The 17,395-nt window shown below is 53.9% G+C and overlaps 1 protein-coding gene across 2 annotated transcripts in view; it reads right to left on the bottom strand.

The window, feature by feature from the left end:
* Positions 1 to 13,874, bottom strand: part of PKP3 (plakophilin 3) — a 38,910-nt gene extending 25,036 nt beyond the window's left edge. For both annotated transcript variants that reach the window (XR_012159302.1, XM_073347011.1), the window contains exon 1: positions 13,361 to 13,874. Coding sequence is in view for 1 of the 2 variants with exons in the window: in XM_073347011.1 (XP_073203112.1) it covers positions 13,361 to 13,586 (226 nt within the window). In the remaining variant the exon portion in view is untranslated. The remainder of the gene's footprint in view (positions 1 to 13,360) is intronic.
* Between the last annotated feature and the right edge of the window lie 3,521 nt (positions 13,875 to 17,395).

The following is a 17,395-nucleotide window of genomic DNA, read 5'->3' as shown; positions in this document are numbered from 1 at the left end:
GCTGAATTTCTGCATGCTTAGCATCTTTCAAAATGCGGCCACTTTGGTTAGCTAAGTGGGAGTTGTGTTGTGTTGACAAACTGTCTCATTCACTCCATGGAGAGAAATGATGACGATGTGGAGCGTACAGCTAAGCTCCCTCTCCTTTGATTGCTGTCTGGTTTGGCAGCCACACTCTCTCCCCTCCCCCCTCCGGTGAACATGGTGCTACTTGCCCTCTTGACAATGTTTGCCATGTAGTTGTAGCCGTTCCAGGATATTAGAGAGACCAGGTGGGTGGGGTAATATCTTTTATTGGACGCTCAGAGCTTGGTGTAGCTCACAAGCTTGCCTCTCTCCCGAACAGAGGTTCGTCCAATAAGAGCTATTACCTCCAGCACTTTGTCTCTCTATTGACTTAATGCTCTCAGGTGTTTTCTAGCAACCGAGGAGATGCAGGCCGGGAAGTGAAACCATGCCCAGTGCCAGCGCTGAGAGGTGGACCCAGCGTTCTTTCACCATACTCCAGGTTGAGCGGGATAATTGTTAGTCCTCAACTTACTTACTTACCCGAGACACTATCCATGCAAGAAAGTGACTAGAGATCATTTAAGGGACAAGCTTTGGTGCTTACTCATTGACAGCTGAAACACAAGCGGATGGATACAATGAAGGTGGGACTGGGTTCCCAAAGGCATCATGCAATTTACTGCCATTCTGTAAGATTACCGCCATTTCCACACTGATTTTCATATCAGTCCTGCCTCTCCCCACTGCAAAATCCTCGCTTTGTGACTGGACAAACATCCCAGCCGTTGGCACAATCGGCAGCTCTCAGGAGAGGGCTGGGATAGTGGGGGGGCTGCAGGTCAGGACTGGGGTACGTTGGCAGAGCACTGGGGGGGCCTGCACAGCACCTGGCTCCATTCCCCCAGGTGGATGTTCTACTGCTTGGGAAAGCCAGGGGCTGACGGGAGCAGTTACAACCTGGCCAACTTCAGTGACTATCCCAACCGTGTCCATGTCACCAAAGGGCTGGAGCCCAGGCCCTTCTCAGTGGGCTCCTCCACCCGCCCGTCAAGACCCTGCCTGGGCCCTGCCAGTATTCTCATGGCTGTGTTTGCCCCTTCAGCAGCAGGGAGCCTGGGAGCAGTAAGGCCCCGAGAGGCTGCCTTGTATAAACACAATTCTCCCGCATGCTCAGTTCCCTGGAAATCAGCCCACACATTTTGAGTGTGTCATAAATATAAAGGGAAGGGTAAACACCTTTAAATCCCTCCTGGCCAGAGGAAAAAACCCTTTCACCTGTAAAGGGTTAAGAAGCTAGGATAACCTCGCTGGCACCTGACCAAAATGACCAATGAGGAGACAAGATACTTTCAAAGCTGGAGTGGGGGGGAAACAAAGGGTTTCATTACAGCTAATGAAAAAGCAATCAGGTTCTTAAAAGAAGAATTTTAATTAAAGAAAAAGTAAAAGGCCAAGGCCCCAACTACATACCAAGGAATACTCCAGACACCTTATCGTCCTGCCACACCGTTCTCCAGCAACCCACCTCACCCCAGTGACCCGTCACCTGGACGATGTTTTAAATGTAACAAGCCGGGGCATGTAAAGGCCAACTGCCCCAAGAACCCCAACAGATTACAGTTCATTGCACCGGAATCACACTAGAGGTTCTCAGGGCCAGATACCTCCCAGATACCCTCGGAGCGGAGGGAAACTGTGAGTGTGGGCGGGAAAAAGGTCACCGCGTGGAGGGACACCGGAGCACAAGTGCCGGCTATCCATGCTTCCTTTGTGGACCCAAATTTAATCGACCCAGAGATCCAAGTGACAATTCAACCCTTCAAGTCCAACTCTTTCAATTTGCCTACAGCCAAGTTGCCTGTCCAGTACAAGGGCTGGTCAGGAATGTGGACTTTTGCAGTCTATGATGATTATCCCATCCCCATGCTGTTGGGGGAAGACTTGGCCAATCATGTGAAGCGAGCCAAGAGGGTGGGAACGGTCACCCGCAGCCAGGCTAAACCTGCCGTCACGCCTAGCTCTGTTCTGGAAACTTCTACCAGGACCCGGTCAGAGGTGATGGACCCGGACCCAGGTCAATGTCTGCAACAGCAGTAGTGGATCCAGTCCCAGAGACCCAGACAGAGCCAGAACCGGAACCGGTGGAACAACCAGCACCAGACCCATGCCAGCACTGAACCCAGTACTTGCAACCCCAACACCAGAGGGCCCCACCGAACCTGAACCAGCAGCAGCCCATAACCCTACACAAGAGGCTCAGCCGGAGCCTGAAACCCAACATAGTGCACCAGCGGAGAACGGTTCACAGTCAATGGAAACAGCCCCATCCCCTACATCGCTTTCAGAGGGACCAAGCCTCAGTCCACAATCCAATGAGAACTGATGTCTCCAGCATCAAGAGAACAGTTCCAGATCGAACAGGAAGCAGATCAAAGCCTCCAGAGAGCTTGGATGGTGGCACGGAGCAACCCACTGCCTCTCAGCTCTTCTAATCGATCCAGGTTTGTTGTAGAAAGAGGACTTTTATACAAGGAAACTCTTTCTGGTGGACACCAGGAAGACTGGCATCCTCAGAGACAGTTGGTAGTTCCAACTAAGTATCTTGAGCTTAGCCCACGATCATCCTAGTGGCCATGCTGGGATGAACAGGACCAAAGACCATTTGGGGAGGTCATTCCATTGGGAGGGAATGGGCAAGGATATTTCTACCTATGTCCAGTTTTGTGAGGTATGCCAAAGAGTGGGAAAACCCCAAGACCAGGTCTAAGCCCCTCTCCAGCCACTCCACAGCTACTTGCTGAAATGGAACCTCAATGATGGGGATATTCTGGGTCCTTTTCCGAAAAAGACACCCAGAGGAAAGCAGTACATACTGACTTTCATGGATTTTGCCACATGATGGCCAGAAGCAGTAGCTCTAAGCAACACCAGGGCTAAAAGTGTGTGCCAGGCACTAGCAGACATTTTTGCCAGGGTAGGTTGGCCCTCCGACATCCTCACAGATGCAGGAACTAACTTCCTGGCAGGAACTATGGAAAGCCTTTGGGAAGCTCATGGGGTGAATCACTTGGTTGCCACCCCTTACCATCATCAAACAAATGGCCTGGTGGAGAAATTTAATGGGACTTTGGGGGCCATGATACATAAATTCGTAAATGAGCACTCCAATGATTGGGACCTAGTGTTGCAGCAGTTGCTCTTTGCCTACAAAGCTGTACCACATCCCAGTTTAGGGTTTTCACCATTTGAACTTGTATATGGCCGCGAGGTTAAGGGGCCATTGCAGTTGGTGAAGCAGCAATGAGAAGGGTTTACACCTTCTCCAGGAACTAACATTCTGGACTTTGTAACCAACCTACAAAACACCCTCCGAACCTCTTTAGCCCTTGCTAAAGAAAACCTACAGGATGCTCAAAAAAAGCAAAAAGCCTGGTATGATAAACATGCCAGAGAGTGTTCCTTCAGAGTAGGGGACCAGGTCATGGTCTTAAAGGTGCTCCAGGCCCATAAAATGGAAGCATCGTGGGAAGGGCCATTCATGGTCCAGGAGCGCCTGGGAGCTGTTAATTATCTCATAGCATTCCCCACCTCCAACCGAAAGCCTAAGGTGTACCATATTAATTCTCTAAAGCCCTTTCATTCCAAAGAATTAAAGGTTTGTCAGTTTACAGCCCAGGGAGGAGATGACGCTGAGTGGCCTGAAGGTGTCTACTACGAAGTGAAATGTGATGGTGGTATGGAAGAGGTGAACCTCTCCATGACCCTGGGGCGTATGCAGCGACAGCAGATCCAGGAGCTGTGCACTAGCTACGTGCCAACGTTCTCAGCCACCCCAGGACTGACTGAACAGGCATACCACTCCATTGACACAGGTAATGCTCATCCAATTAGAGCCCAACCTTACCAGGTGTCTCCTCAAGCTAAAACTGCTATAGAACGGGAGATCCAGGATATGTTACAGATGGGTGTAATCCGCCCCTCTGGCAGTGCATGGGCATCTCCAGTGGTTCTAGTTCCCAAACCAGATGGGGAGATACGTTTTTGCATGGACTACCGTAAGCTAAATGCTGTAACTCACACAGACAACTATCCAATGTCACGCACAGATGAACTATTAGAGAAACTGGGACGGGCCCAGTTCATCTCTACCTTGGACTTAACCAAGAGGTACTGGCAGGTACCGCTAGATGAATCTGCCAAGGAAAGGTCAGCCTTCACCACACATGTCGGGCTGTATGAATTTAATGTACTCCTTTTCAGGCTGTGGAATGCACCCGCCACCTTCCAAAGACTTGTAGATGGTCTCCTAGTGGGATTAGGAGAATATGCAGTCGCTTATCTTGACGGTGTGGCCATATTTTTGGATTCCTGGGCAGAACACCTGGAACAGCTACAAAAAGTCTTTGAGCGCATAAAGGAGGCAGGACTAACTGTTAAGGCGAAGAAGTGTCAAATAGGCCTAAACAGAGTGACTTACCTTGGACACCAGGTGGGTCAAGGAACTATCAACCCCCTACAGGCCAAAGTGGATGCTATCCAAAAGTGGCCTGTCCCAAAGTCAAAGAAACAGGTCCAATCCTTCTTAGGCTTGGCCGGATGTTACAGGCAATTTGTACCGCAATACAGCCAAATCGCTGCCCCACTGACAGACCTAACCAAAAAGAAACAGCCCAATGCTGTTCAGTGGACCGAAGAGTGTCAGCAGGCCTTTAACCAGCTTAAAGCGACACTCATGTCTGACCCTGTGCTAAGGGCTCCAGACTTTGACAAACCGTTCCTAGTAACCACAGATGCGTCCGAGCGTGGCGTGGGAGCAGTTTTAATGCAGGAAGGACCGGATCAAGAATTCCACCCTGTAGTGTTTCTCAGCAAAAAACTGTCTGAGAGGGAAAGCAACTGATCAGTCAGTGAAAAAGAATGTTACGCCATTGTCTACGCTCTGGAAAAGCTACGCCCATATGTTTGGGAACAGTGTTTCCACCTGCAAACCAACCCTGCTGTTCTACAGCGGCTTCATACTGCCAAGTGAAATAACAAAAAACTTATTCGGTGGAGTTTAGCTCTCCAAGATTTTGATTTCGACATACAACACATCTCAGGAGCTTCTAACAAAGTGGCTGATGCACTCTCCCGTGAAAGAATACTGGTTAAAATTGTCCTTGAGATGTTATTGTTAGTCTTTATATACTTGGTAGTATATTTAGAGGTGCATGTGTCTTATTAACACTGTTTTCTCCTAGAGCTCCAGGAAGAGATCACAGCCAGCGTTTCACCCGATCTGTGATTTGGGAGGTGTGTCATAAATATAAAGGGAAGGGTAAACACCTTTAAATCCCTCCTGGCCAGAGGAAAAACCCTTTCACCTGTAAAGGGTTAAGAAGCTAAGACAACCTCGCTGGCACCTAACCAAAATGACCAATGAGGAGACAAGATACTTTCAAAGCTGGAGGGGGGGAAAACAAAGGGTTCACTCTGTCTGTGTGTTGCTTTTGCCGGGACCAGAGCAGGAATGCAAGTCAGAACTCCTGTAAAGAGTTAATAAGCAATCTAGTTAGATATGCGTTAGATTCTGTTTTGTTTAAATGGCTGATAAAATAAGTTGTGCTGAATGGAATGGATATTCCTGTTTTTGTGTCTTTTTGTAACTTAAGGTTTTGCCTAGAAGGATTCTCTATGTTTTGAATCTGATTACCCTGTAAGGTATCTACCATCCTGGTCTTACAGAGGTGATTCTTTTACTTTTTTTCTTCAATTAAAATTCTTCTTTTAAGAACCTGATTGCTTTTTCATTGTTCTTAAGATCCAAGGGTTTGGGTCTGTGTTCACCTATGGAAATTGGTGAGGATTTTTATCAAGCCTTCCCCAGGAAGGGGGGTATAGGGCTTGGGTGGATTTTGGGGGGAAAGACATTTCCAAGTGAGCTCTTTCCCTGTTACTTTTGTTAGATGTTTGGTGGTGGCAGCAATAAGGTCCAGGGACAAAAGGTAAAATAGTTTTTACCTTGGGGAAAGTTTAACCTAAGCTGGTAAAAATAAGCTTAGGGTTTTTTTCATGCAGGTCCCCACATCTGTACCCTAGAGTTCAGAGTGGGGAAGGAACCTTGACAAGGTGTCTGTCAGGATGAAGTAAAACCTGGCGGAATCTGGCAGGAGGAGATGGAAACACACACGCTCCAATCCCTTGCAATCCCTGGCAGGATCAAACAAGCCACAGAAGCCCTGCCACATGCAGCGATCTCTGGGGCAGCAGAACAGCTCACTCCACCTCAGATGAGCCTCTCCTGGGAACCCTTGTGTGTGGGGCTTATTGTCTGTGGGGTAGGATGGCTCCATTGGAGCTCAGAGCTTTCCACAGCCTCTTCCTCTCGCGTGGGCAGGACTGTGAGGAGATGTTCCACTTAACAACATTCCTGTCCCTTGCCCCAGCTCCCCAGTGCGTGATCAGGGAGGAAGCCCAGTAGCTGGCCTCTCTCAAACCCCATCCCCAGGCCTGCTGGCCGGCCACTGTAGGTGGGATGGGAGAGATCCCTGTGCCTACAGGGAGACAAAGCCGAAGCAGCCACACTGCACTGACAGACACAACCCCAGGAGAGACAATGCCAGAGACATCTGCCCAGCGTGATCCTGCAGTGCCGGGAGGGGGCTGACCTGGCTCGTTAGAGGAGGCCTAACTTTGGTCTGGGACTGGCTACAGCAAGGGTCCTTGCACCAGGTCCTGCGGTAAATTGGCACAAATGTCTGAGGGGGCTTCCAGCACCTACAGCCCAATCTCCATCTCAGAGCAGAGCAGAGACAAGGGATGGGAGCAGGCTCACGACCGTCTCCCCCCCAACTCTGCTGGCCAGGTGACCCCTCAGGAGTTCCTGACCCATAAGCTAAGAGCCTCTGCCAGAGGGCCATGCCAGTGCTAAGAAGACCCTGATGAGTGGCAGCTGGTGAGGACGATCACAGCCCCGTGCTGGGCCCTAGCCAGGCTCTGCTGAGGCATAAATAACTCTAAGGGCAGGCTCTCCGAGAGACATGCACTAGCCCTGCTTGGCTGACTTGCTAGTGGCTGGAGTTTGGGGCAGGAGGGAAAAGGCCTGAATGAGTTAGCGCCTGAGAGGGTGGGGCACCATCGGGACTGCCATGGAGACAGCATGGATGGCATTCTCCTTTACCAGTGAGTACACAGAATAACTGATAATGCCAGGGACCCAGCTCTGTGTGGGTAAACAGGCACCCTGAGGCCAGAAGATGGAGCCCCAGCTGCCCCTAGAAACTGGGAGTGGAAATCCTGGCACTGGAAACATAAGAGAGGCCATACTGGATTAGAACAAAAGTCCATCTAGCCCAGTATCATGCCTTCTGACAGTGGCCAGTGCCAGGTGCCCCAGAGGGAATGAACAGAACAGGTAACCACCAAGTGATGCATCCCCGGTCACTCATTCCCAGCTTCTGGCAAACAGAGGCTAGGGACACCATTCCTGCCCATCCTGGCTAATAGCCATTGGTAGACCTATCCTCCATTAACTTATCCAGTTCTTTTTTTAACCCTGTTATAGCCTTGGCCTTCACAACATCCTCTGGCAAGGAGTTCCACAGGGACTGTGCACTGTGTGAAGAAATACTTCCTTTTGTTTGTTCGAAACCTGTTGCCTATTCTTTTCGTTGGGGGACCCCTAGTCCTTGTTATGAGGAATAAATAACACTTCCTTATTTACTTTCTCCACACCAGTCATGATTGTATAGACCTCTATCATATCCCACCTTAAACCTCTCTTTTTCCAGCTGAAAAGTCCCCGTTTTCTTAATCTCTCCTCATATGGAAGCTCTTCCATACCCTTATCATTTTTGTTGCTCTTTTCTGTACCTTTTCCAATCCCAGTATATCTTTTTTGAAATGGGGCAACCACATCGGCATGTGTGTCCAGCACCCGGGGCCCTGCTCCTGCCTTAGCCCTGTGCGTGATGCTGGGATACACTCGGAATACAGAAATCATCCTACTAACCTAGCGGACTTCCACCACTTCCTGTGGGGAATGAGAACACGCCCACAGCGCGTACCCCCAGTCAGAGCACATGCATGACTGACAGGCACCACATGTCAGGGAGCCCAGAGTTCTCAGGGCAGCCACCCACCAGCCAGGGTAACGGGCATCCCCGGCCACTTTTGCCCTGCGTTGTTTCCCAGTGTCATTTTTCTCCACTGTTAGAGATTAAACACGACTGGTGCCTTCACACCTCCCACCTGGCAAGCCTGCGTGTGGCTCAGGCTCTGCATCCGCACCACGCAAGGAGATTCCTGCACTATAGGGAGAACATGCCACCCCCTGAACACAGCTCAAGGGCCACCCCTTGGAACAGAGAAGAGTGGAGAGAGCCCAGAACAGTAACAGGAGAGGGTTAGCGTTGAGATGCGTGGGCAGTGCTTGGGGTGTTGCGGGCAGCATTGAAATAGGAGGGGGGCTGTAGATCAGGACTAGGGTACATGCAGAGTTGGGTGGGTCCCAGGGCCGGGATGGCAGAGGGGCTGCAGGTCAGGACTGGGGTACATGCAGAGTTGGGTGGGTCCCAGGGCCGGGATGGCAGAGGGGCTGCAGGTCAGGACTGGGGTACATGCAGAGTCGGGTGGGTCCCGGGACTGGAACAGGAGGCATTGCTACCAGGTGGCATGGAGTTGCAGTCTAGTGCTTCCCTCTCACTCCAAATCCTGCCGTGTGGGGTGGACAGACAGTGCTACACGTGACTCACACTCACTGCTCTTCACTGTCTGGAATCCTGCCTGCCCCTCCTAGCTTTCCCATCTCCCTCCTCGTCTAGGTGGCTGCTTCTCTGGGCAGACCCAGCCCCCTGTCATTCATCTGACTGCCCCAGCCACACCCCCACCCCCGGCCAGCAGTGCAGGTTAACTCCTGAGTGTACAACAAAGTTCAGTGAACACAATACACCCAGGGAGAAGAGGTGGGTGCACAGGGGCCTGCCCTCTGCTCCCCACACTCGGTCCCAGCTCCAGCACCCCCTCCAAGCAGCACTTCTGTATCAGGGCCTGGCCCACCATGGGAGATCCTGAGGGGAGTCTTCCAATTGCCCTCAACGTGCTTTGGATCAGGCCCTTCAATGTCATGGACCCAGTTCAGCCGTCCCAGGAGTGGGTTAGGCTGCCAGGGAAGCGGTGACCAGGTTAGGGCTGCAGGGAATCCAAGAGAACCGCCCCAGGTTGTGAGGGAGTTTGGGGCAGCATAATGCTGCTGCTGCGAGGAGAATGGGTCCCTGTATCCCCTACCCCCTCCACACACATTGTCCCCCCCACACACACACACAGCCAGGACCTGCTGCCAGAGAGGCAGGCTGGGCTGGAATGCACTCAGGCTACTAGCTCCCCTCCACCTCCGCTCTGTCAGTCTTGGGTGGCAATGAGAAGGGTGGGGCGTGGCAGGGATGCCTGGCTCCCAGAGCCTGTAGCATGTTCAGCACCATGCCAGAGCCCAGCCTCGGGGACTGGATTCCATGGCAGGATGGAGGCCGGGGCTGGGGCCCAGACAGGTGGATAACGTTGATCGGACAGGTCGGTATCTCGGGGGTGATGCCAGTAACTTCACTGGCTGCAGGTCGCCGTACTGCCTGCCCTGCTGGGACACATGATACTTGGCTTTCAGGCTAGGGAGAATCAGGAGGGCTATCTATGTGCTGCGTTGGGTATGCAAAACAGCCACTCTGGGGGGTTTCTGTGGCTGGGAGCTCCCCCTACGGCACGGGCAGGCAGGTAGCAAGAGCTGTCACCTCGGAGGAGAGGCAGAGGAGGGAGAGCTGCATTTCCATGCCTCCCCTCAATCCCGCACAGACACCAGCAATGTCCCCAGCTCTGTGCTTAATTTGTGCCTCAGCCCCGGCACCTCCGGGCCTGGCAGTTCACAGCCCTGGCACCTCTGCTTGTTGCATCAGTTATGAATGTAAAAAGAGTCCTTGACCCTGGCCCCTCTTTCATTACAGATTAAACGCAGCCGTGGATCCCACCCAAGCCAGCGATTTCCTCCTCGCGCTCAACACTTCCTCGTTGAACTGAATGCAGCCTGGCCACGAGCTCTGATTTCTTCTGATCACCAGCTGCCAGCCCTCGCTAGGCACCCAGCTCTCCTGCGTGCTCCCGGGCGCGGGGGAGCTCCGCATCTCTTTCTTTGCTCGGCCTGCCTTTTCTGGGCCTCTCTTCAGCTCGTTCTTTCCTTTGTTCTAGCTCCCACATTAAACAAACAGAACATAACAACCTGGGGCCTTCTCTGTACCTGTTCCCAGTCTTCCCCCTATACCTGCTCAGTAACTGCTTTGGTCCATCAGCCTCACCTAGGGTGACCAGATGTCCTGATTTTATAGGGACAGTCCCGGTTTTTGGGTCTTTTTCTTATATAGGCTCCTATTACCCCCCACCCCCTGTCCTGATTTTTCACATTTGCTGTCTGGTCACCCTAGGCCCACCCCACCCCTCGGTCTGTTTCACCCCCAGCTGCAGACTGGGTGTCAACAAAGGCAGAGAGGAGGCAGCCTAATGGTTCTGTTGGGCAGCTACCTGGAGGGGCGGGCAGGCAGGCTGTGGTGCTTGCCCCGGGGCCAGGAAGGAGCTGGGGGAAGCATTCTGGCTGCAGGAAGGTGGTGGCACGGCACTGAAAACGCGCCTTTCGCCTAATCCGTGCCACTGGCCAGCAGGAATCACACATCTCCTGGCCTGCTCTCCTTGGTCGTGATAACAGGGGGAAAGTTTAAGAATAAGGCCTTTGTGTCTCAGCCTGGAGTCAGGGAGCTCAAGCCCCTAGGGGATAGCTGCTGCCTGGTGCTAGTCACAGTAGCGAGATTCGGGGCAATAGTCTCTTTCTGTGAGCAGAGGCAGGCAGCTTCAGAGAATGCAGGAAAGCAGCTCATGGGTTAGGACAAAATTCCAGAACAGGGTGTGGGACAAAAAGAGATCAAAGGAAGGAGAAGCCACAAAGGCAGCTCCAGGTGCCTGTGGGAACTGCTCAGCTGCTGGCGCTCAGATCCTGGCAGTTCGGGGAGATACACCCTTTGCCTTTCTCTACTGCCTTCCCCACCCAGCAGCCTCAGAGCACGTCACAGGCATTAATCAAGTCAGCCTGATAGAGGGTTGTGCAACACCTACAATGGGGCCCTGGTCCGTGAGGTGGTCTCCTGGGGGCTACCACAACACACATAATAAACACCACCGCCCCGGGAGGCAATCCGCATTAGACAGGTGGGGAATCAATGCACAGCGAGGCTAAGGAACTTCCCTAGGTCACACAGGAAATCTGTGGCAGAGCCTGGATGAGACCCAATGGACCTGAGCCACCACTGGCCTGCACCAGTGGGCAGCGAGCAGGACACTCTCTGATTCTGAGGGGGTAGCTTTTTACACCCACCTTGCACTAGTGTGAATGACTGCTGGGGTCTGTCCCAGGCCTCCCCACTTACAGTCCTGGGCTGTAACAAGCCATCCTCCCCAGAGGAGAAAGGCACAAGGGTCTGGAAAGACGGGAGGCCAGTTTCCTCCAGCCCCTTGAACACACACTCTCTAAACATGGTGTTATTAAATGAAATAGCTACTAAACGCTTCAACGTCACACATCCATAATAGACAGAAACCTCTTGGATCTGTCATCCTACGTCTAGTCTGCCGGGTGCCGTAGGGACCATGACTGGGGGGAGTTAGGGATCGTGCACCAGGGTCAGAGATCGGCTAGTACGTGAGACCCTTCGCTGGGGGCATGGGAGCAGCACCCCGGGAACAGTCCATGGGGAGCTGATGAGCTAGACGCACGGAGTGAGCGGGGACTCCGCTTGCTCAGGGGCACCCGTGCAATGCCAGGGCAAGTAAACACAGGTCTCCCCCAAGCCAGTATTTGAAACCTGCCACAGTCCTGATCCCTGCTGACATCTGCTGGATCATGCCTACTGGCATAGCTCCTTTGCAGCTGGTCGGGGGGGGGGGGGAGCATCCTCTCCCCACCCCCAGCTTACAGTCTGGGCCCCAAATCCAGACATCCTAGCAAGCGGTACAAACGTGCCCAGGGAGCACCTGGCTTGCGGGCTACAGAACCTCGGGGGTGGACGGGGGGGTCGCTCCGGGCAGCCACGTGGGCTTGTCTCCAGAGGGGTGGAGAGGCTCATAGGAAGCTCGGGGGACTCTGGAGTGGAGATCCGCTGCCAGAGCCAGGGCTGTGTCTTCCATGGACCGGCCGGGGGGGGGGGGGGATGTCCTCCGTGGGGAAAACCATTAAATCTTAAACGTTTGCAAAAAAAACAAACTAACCCCAAACCCAACAAATCCCCAGCCCTGGAAAACGAACGCCGGGAGGGCTCCCAGGCCTGGCTGAGAAGTGTCCCCCCCCACGCCGCTCCCTGGCAGACCAGGGGAGAGAGAAACACACGCCCGGCCCTTGCCCCCTCCTCGTGCCGCCGCGGAAAGAGACCAGGAAAGGGGGCGGGGCTGGGATCGGGGGCGGGCAACCTGAGCCCCCCCCCCCCCAGCAGGCGGGGGGGGGCAGCCCTAGCACGCAACCAGGGGAGCGGCTGTTGCAAAACAAGAGACGCTGGCGCTCCCAGCCATGCCACAAACAGGGCGTGCTGGAAAGCCCGGGCTGGATTCCTCAGGGAAGGAGCCAACCACAGGTGGGAGCCCCCGGCTTGGTGACTTTCTCTTGTGCTGGTGATATCCACAGGGTGAGCTGGTCCCCTCAGACAGTGGGGGACGGTTCACCCCCGCCCTGCCCAGTCTGCCCCACATGGACCCATTCCTTGGCCTCTAGGGCCCTGGCGGGAGCCCTGACAGGTTCTGCCCCCCCCTCCCCCATTTCCCCAGGGAGATGCCCCCAAGTTCGAGCTCCCTCCACCCAGTGTGGGCTCCCCCATTAAACCTGCTGCACAAACCCGTAGCGAGAGAGCAAATGTATGGCACAAAAAACAGCCGCCAGGCCAGCGCGGGAAGGCCAGATCACCTGTCTCGGAGGCAGAGCTCCCATTAACTCAGCAAGGAGAGCAGCACCTTCCCACTCAGGAGCTCAGTGCGAGTCACAGACGTTGGCCAGCTGAACCTCCCGCAGCCCCCCACCCCCGAGGGCAGGGAACAATCATTATCCCTATGGTACAGATGGGGAAACAGAGGCACAGGGTAGCAAAGTGACTCACCTGCTGTCACAGAGCAGAGCTAGGCCTGCCTCCCAGTCCCCACCCCCTGTATAATCCCATCCCCAGCAGAGGTGACAGATGAGAGGGGCTGGAGCCCTGCCCCCAAAGCCAGCAGTCCCTCGAGAGGCCCCTTGGCATAGCTAGCTTTGGAGGGCAGCACATCCTCGCCTGTGAAGCCCATCACGCCCCCCGCCCCTTACCTTTGACCTCGACGTAGTCAAGCCTAGGTCCGTTGGTCCTGGGAACCGAGCCGCTCTTCTGCAGCATCCTCATGCGGACTTGCTCCTGCACCCGGGCGCTCTTCAGCAGCTCCGCGTCGGGCGCCTCCTTGCTCTTCCTGTCCAGCTGCTGGTCCGAGGGCAGTGCCAGGGAGCACACGCCGGCCTCCGGCTGCAAAGCCGACAGGAAGAAGTTATTCTCCTGCATGGCTTCTGTCCCGGCCAGGCGGGGAGCGTGGCTCAGTCTGTCCCAGGGCCCTGGCTCTGCCAGGGAAGGGTCCCACTGTTGCTAACACCAGTTCCACTTCCTCTGTCCGTCTGAGCCCAGGGCCAAGCTGAGACGCCAGGGAGCTGAGGGTCTGCAGCAGGAGTGCAGAGGGGACAGCTGCCAGATCCTGCCTCGGTCCTGGCTGGGGAGTCAGTCTGAGCTGCTCTGAGGAGACGGCACTGGGTGCCCCCGGCCCACACCACTCCTATCCTCGCACAAGTGCTGGCTTCCTGGGATGGGACTCTGCCACTCTGAGACACGGTTACACCCCTCTGCCGAGCCACTGACATCACCGAGGAGGCCGGCTTTCAGGCAGAGCAGGTCAGCCAGTTCCACCTTAAGCAGGTGAGGCCTTTGGCGGGGCCTGGCTTCCTCAGCTTTAAGGTGGAATTGCAGGGATGCACAACCAGCACCTGCCCTGCCACGCCTTGTCAGCTGCGTAAACCAGCACAGGCAATTACTGGAGTCGCCACCCCATGCCTCAGGGGCCAGGGCAGCCAGGAGGTTTGTGGGGGTGCTGGCACCCTCCTCCCACCCAGGCTGCATGGGTAGCTGAGTGGCCCTGCTGCCCGTGGCCTGATGAGACAGCACCAGGAAAGGCTGAACGCAGAGATGCTGCGCCATAAAACCCAGAGCGACCGTGCTGCCCTGGCCAACCCAGGCTTGGTCACGGCAGCAGCCTCCTGGCTCGGGAAGGATTAGCACGGCAAGCTAGAGACTCCGATATGCAGCCAGCATTGGGGGCCAAGGGCGGGCGCTGTTGCTGCTCAGGCGCCGGGGTAGTCAGGGGGCATTCTGTTCCCATGCATCGGGGTCTGGCCCTGTTGGAAACAGCAGCGTGGGGCATGTGGGCAGGGCAGGGGAAAATTGGGTTTGATTGTGGGCAACAGCAGTAATACAGGCTGTGTGCTCTGGGCCAACTTCTCCTCCCTCATGGCCAGGGGGTACCTGGGAGCAGGATCTGGTCCTGCATGTGCTGGGGGGTCTCATGGGGGAAAGTGGGTTCTTTCCCATTACATCTTAGGCTCCCTGGAGGGGTACACAGCCCCCAGATGGGCTGAGCTTAGGGCATTCAGAGGGGCCGCAGCAGGCAGGGTGACCAGATGTCCCAATTTTATAGGGACAGTCCTGATTTTGGGGTCTTTTTCTTATATAGGCTCCTATTACCCCCCCACCCCCGTCCCAATTTTTCACATTTGCTGTCTGGTCACCCTAGCAGCAGGGCAGGATTCGGGGCAGGACTCTCTTGATCCTAGCCAAGGTCTTTCCCCAGAGTTAGTTTGAGGCAGGTGGGACTGGGGGACCAAGGGTGGGGAACTGCGACTGGGAGCAGCCAGGAGGCCATGTTGCATTAACTGGGGCAAGGACCCACAGAGAATGTTCTCATGGAACGGTAGCCGCAAGCGTAATGGCACAGTCTGATAATGGAGTCAGCAAAGGAGGCTGTGCGTGGGGACCATGTCTGACGGCCATTGGGGCGGTGTACGTGGGCAGTGCCTGGGGGCCAGCTGGGATGTGTGGTGGGCAGGGCAGGGGGGCTGTGGCTGGGGGCTGTGGTGGGTGGTGCACAGGGTGGCCAGGCAGCAGTAGCTGGCCAGTGACTTAAAGTGGAGTTTAGCAAGTGTTGGATGGCCGTGTGGGGTGTGGCCAGTGTTTGAGCTGCAGGCATTCTGCAGATGTGGCGTGAACAAGGGTGGGGGGGGAGACAATAAAAGTTAACAGGAAGCGCCATCACTTGGGCACATTATCAAAGTGCCCGCACTGGGCCAGGATGAAGCTGAGTGAGGGGGCAGCCCCCCTCATCCTCCCTGAGAGAAGAAGAGCACAACACCCACATCCACTGCCTGGGCCTGCAATCCCTGCACACGCCAGCCCGCTGACTGTCTGTGTCCCCAGCTGAGCGCTGATTGCACCTGTGCCGAAGCCGCGGTGCTCTAACACAGACACCCAGTGCGTGGTGGGGCCAAGATGCTAGGGAGAATACAGTCAAACTCCTGAGCCTGGATGCACAGGGCAGCCCAGCAAGGAGAGCAGATGGCACTGGGCCAGAACTCAGCAGATCTGGGTTCAATCCCTGTCTCAAATACTGTCTCTGGGTGCGTACGCAGGGCTCAGTTCCCTGCGTGCAAAGCACTTTTGTAAGCCTGGCCCTTGATTTCTTTATGCCTTGGTTCCCCCGTCTCTCAGCTGGGGATGATCATCCTTCCTTTGTCCCACCCTGCATTTGTCCTATTTAGACAGTGAGCTCTTTAGGGCAGGGGCTGTCTCTCCCCCGTCTCTGTGCGGCACCCAGCTCCCTAGGTCCTACTGTTAATATCAAATGAAGGGCATCCCTTGCGGCCAGGAAGCAGAGCCAAGCCCTGAGCATCACAGTGGCCTATTAATCCGAGGGGGAAGCAGCTTGTCCTGCCTGTAATACTCCTGCACAGAGCCAGCAAGTGACAATCAGGTGCATGCTGCAGACAATCCTGTCTTCCTGGCAGAGTGTAATTAACGAAGGGTTGTGAAGCACAGTGTGATGTCCTGATCAAAGGTGCTGGCCTGGCAGAGTCATAACAATTAATTGCCAGGCCCAGTTGTTTAGCTTCCCCCAATCTGATGAGAGAAGGGATATGCAGGCCAGCACTGCCCCACTGTTCTGAGCACCCGGCTATTAAGCCCTGTCTGACTAACTCCAAACACTCAACACCCTCAGGATAGACCAGCCCCAGCTTTAGAAGTGGGAAAGTGGAGCCTCTAGAGTGGTGACCAGTTCAGCCAGTGAGTCAGAGCTGGAAGTTCTCAAGCCCTAGGCTCCATCTACTAGGCCATGCCCCTTCACTACTACATTCCTGCCTGCTCCACACACTGCATTGCCAACCCTTGCGATTTTTCCATGTGATAGTGTTTTCTTAAAGCCCCAACTCCTAAACTCCAGACGATTATGTTAGTCTCTTAGCTTTCCCTTAAAAAACAAAAAACAGAGTTTCTAGCCTTCTTGGTTGCAGAGCAGAGCTTGAAAACGTGACCCCTAAAGGTTCAGAAACTAGAAAGCAAAGAAAAGGAACCACACAGTTGTTATTTTTAAAAATCCTGTGATTTTTAAGCCGATGTCACGATTTCCATTGACCTTACTGATCACACAGCTGCTAGAACATTATCTGTGTTTGCTCCACCAGTCATTTTTGCAGTTCACTTTTAAAGCATGTTGGTGCTGAGTGGGACTGTGTCCTTTTATTTTTCCTATGGGATATGAAGAAAGCCAGAAAGATTTGGTTGGTTATTAACATTACAAATTTGTGTCCTTCAATACACCTCTCCTGGCAGGCTCCCTAGCTGACTGGAGAACTAGTGAGATGGTGTTACAGGTTCTAAGGAATTGAAATCCAATTAGTCTGTGTGTCCTGGGGTTTGAAAAGGGCAACAAAAATGATTCGGGGTCTGGAACAGCTTCCATATGAGGAGAGATTAATAAGACGGGGACTTTTCAGCTTGGAAAAGAGACGACAAAGGGGGGATATGATAGAGGTTTATAAAATCTTGACTGGTGTGGAGAAAGTAAATAAGGAAGTGTTATTTACTCCTTCTCATAACACAAAAACAAAGGGTCATCCAATGAAATTAATAGACAGCAGGCTTAAAACAAAGAAAAGGAAGTATTTCTTCACACAATGCATAGTCAACCTATGGAACTCCTTGCCAGAGGATGTTGTGAAGGTCAAGACAGGGTTAAAAAAGAACTAGACACATTCATGGAGGATAGTTCCATC

Source organism: Lepidochelys kempii, chromosome 6, assembly GCF_965140265.1.
Source record: "Lepidochelys kempii isolate rLepKem1 chromosome 6, rLepKem1.hap2, whole genome shotgun sequence".
NCBI lineage: Eukaryota > Metazoa > Chordata > Testudines > Cheloniidae > Lepidochelys > Lepidochelys kempii.
The sequence above is the reverse complement of the archived record's forward strand: the minus strand, read 5'-3'. Positions and strand labels throughout refer to the sequence as shown.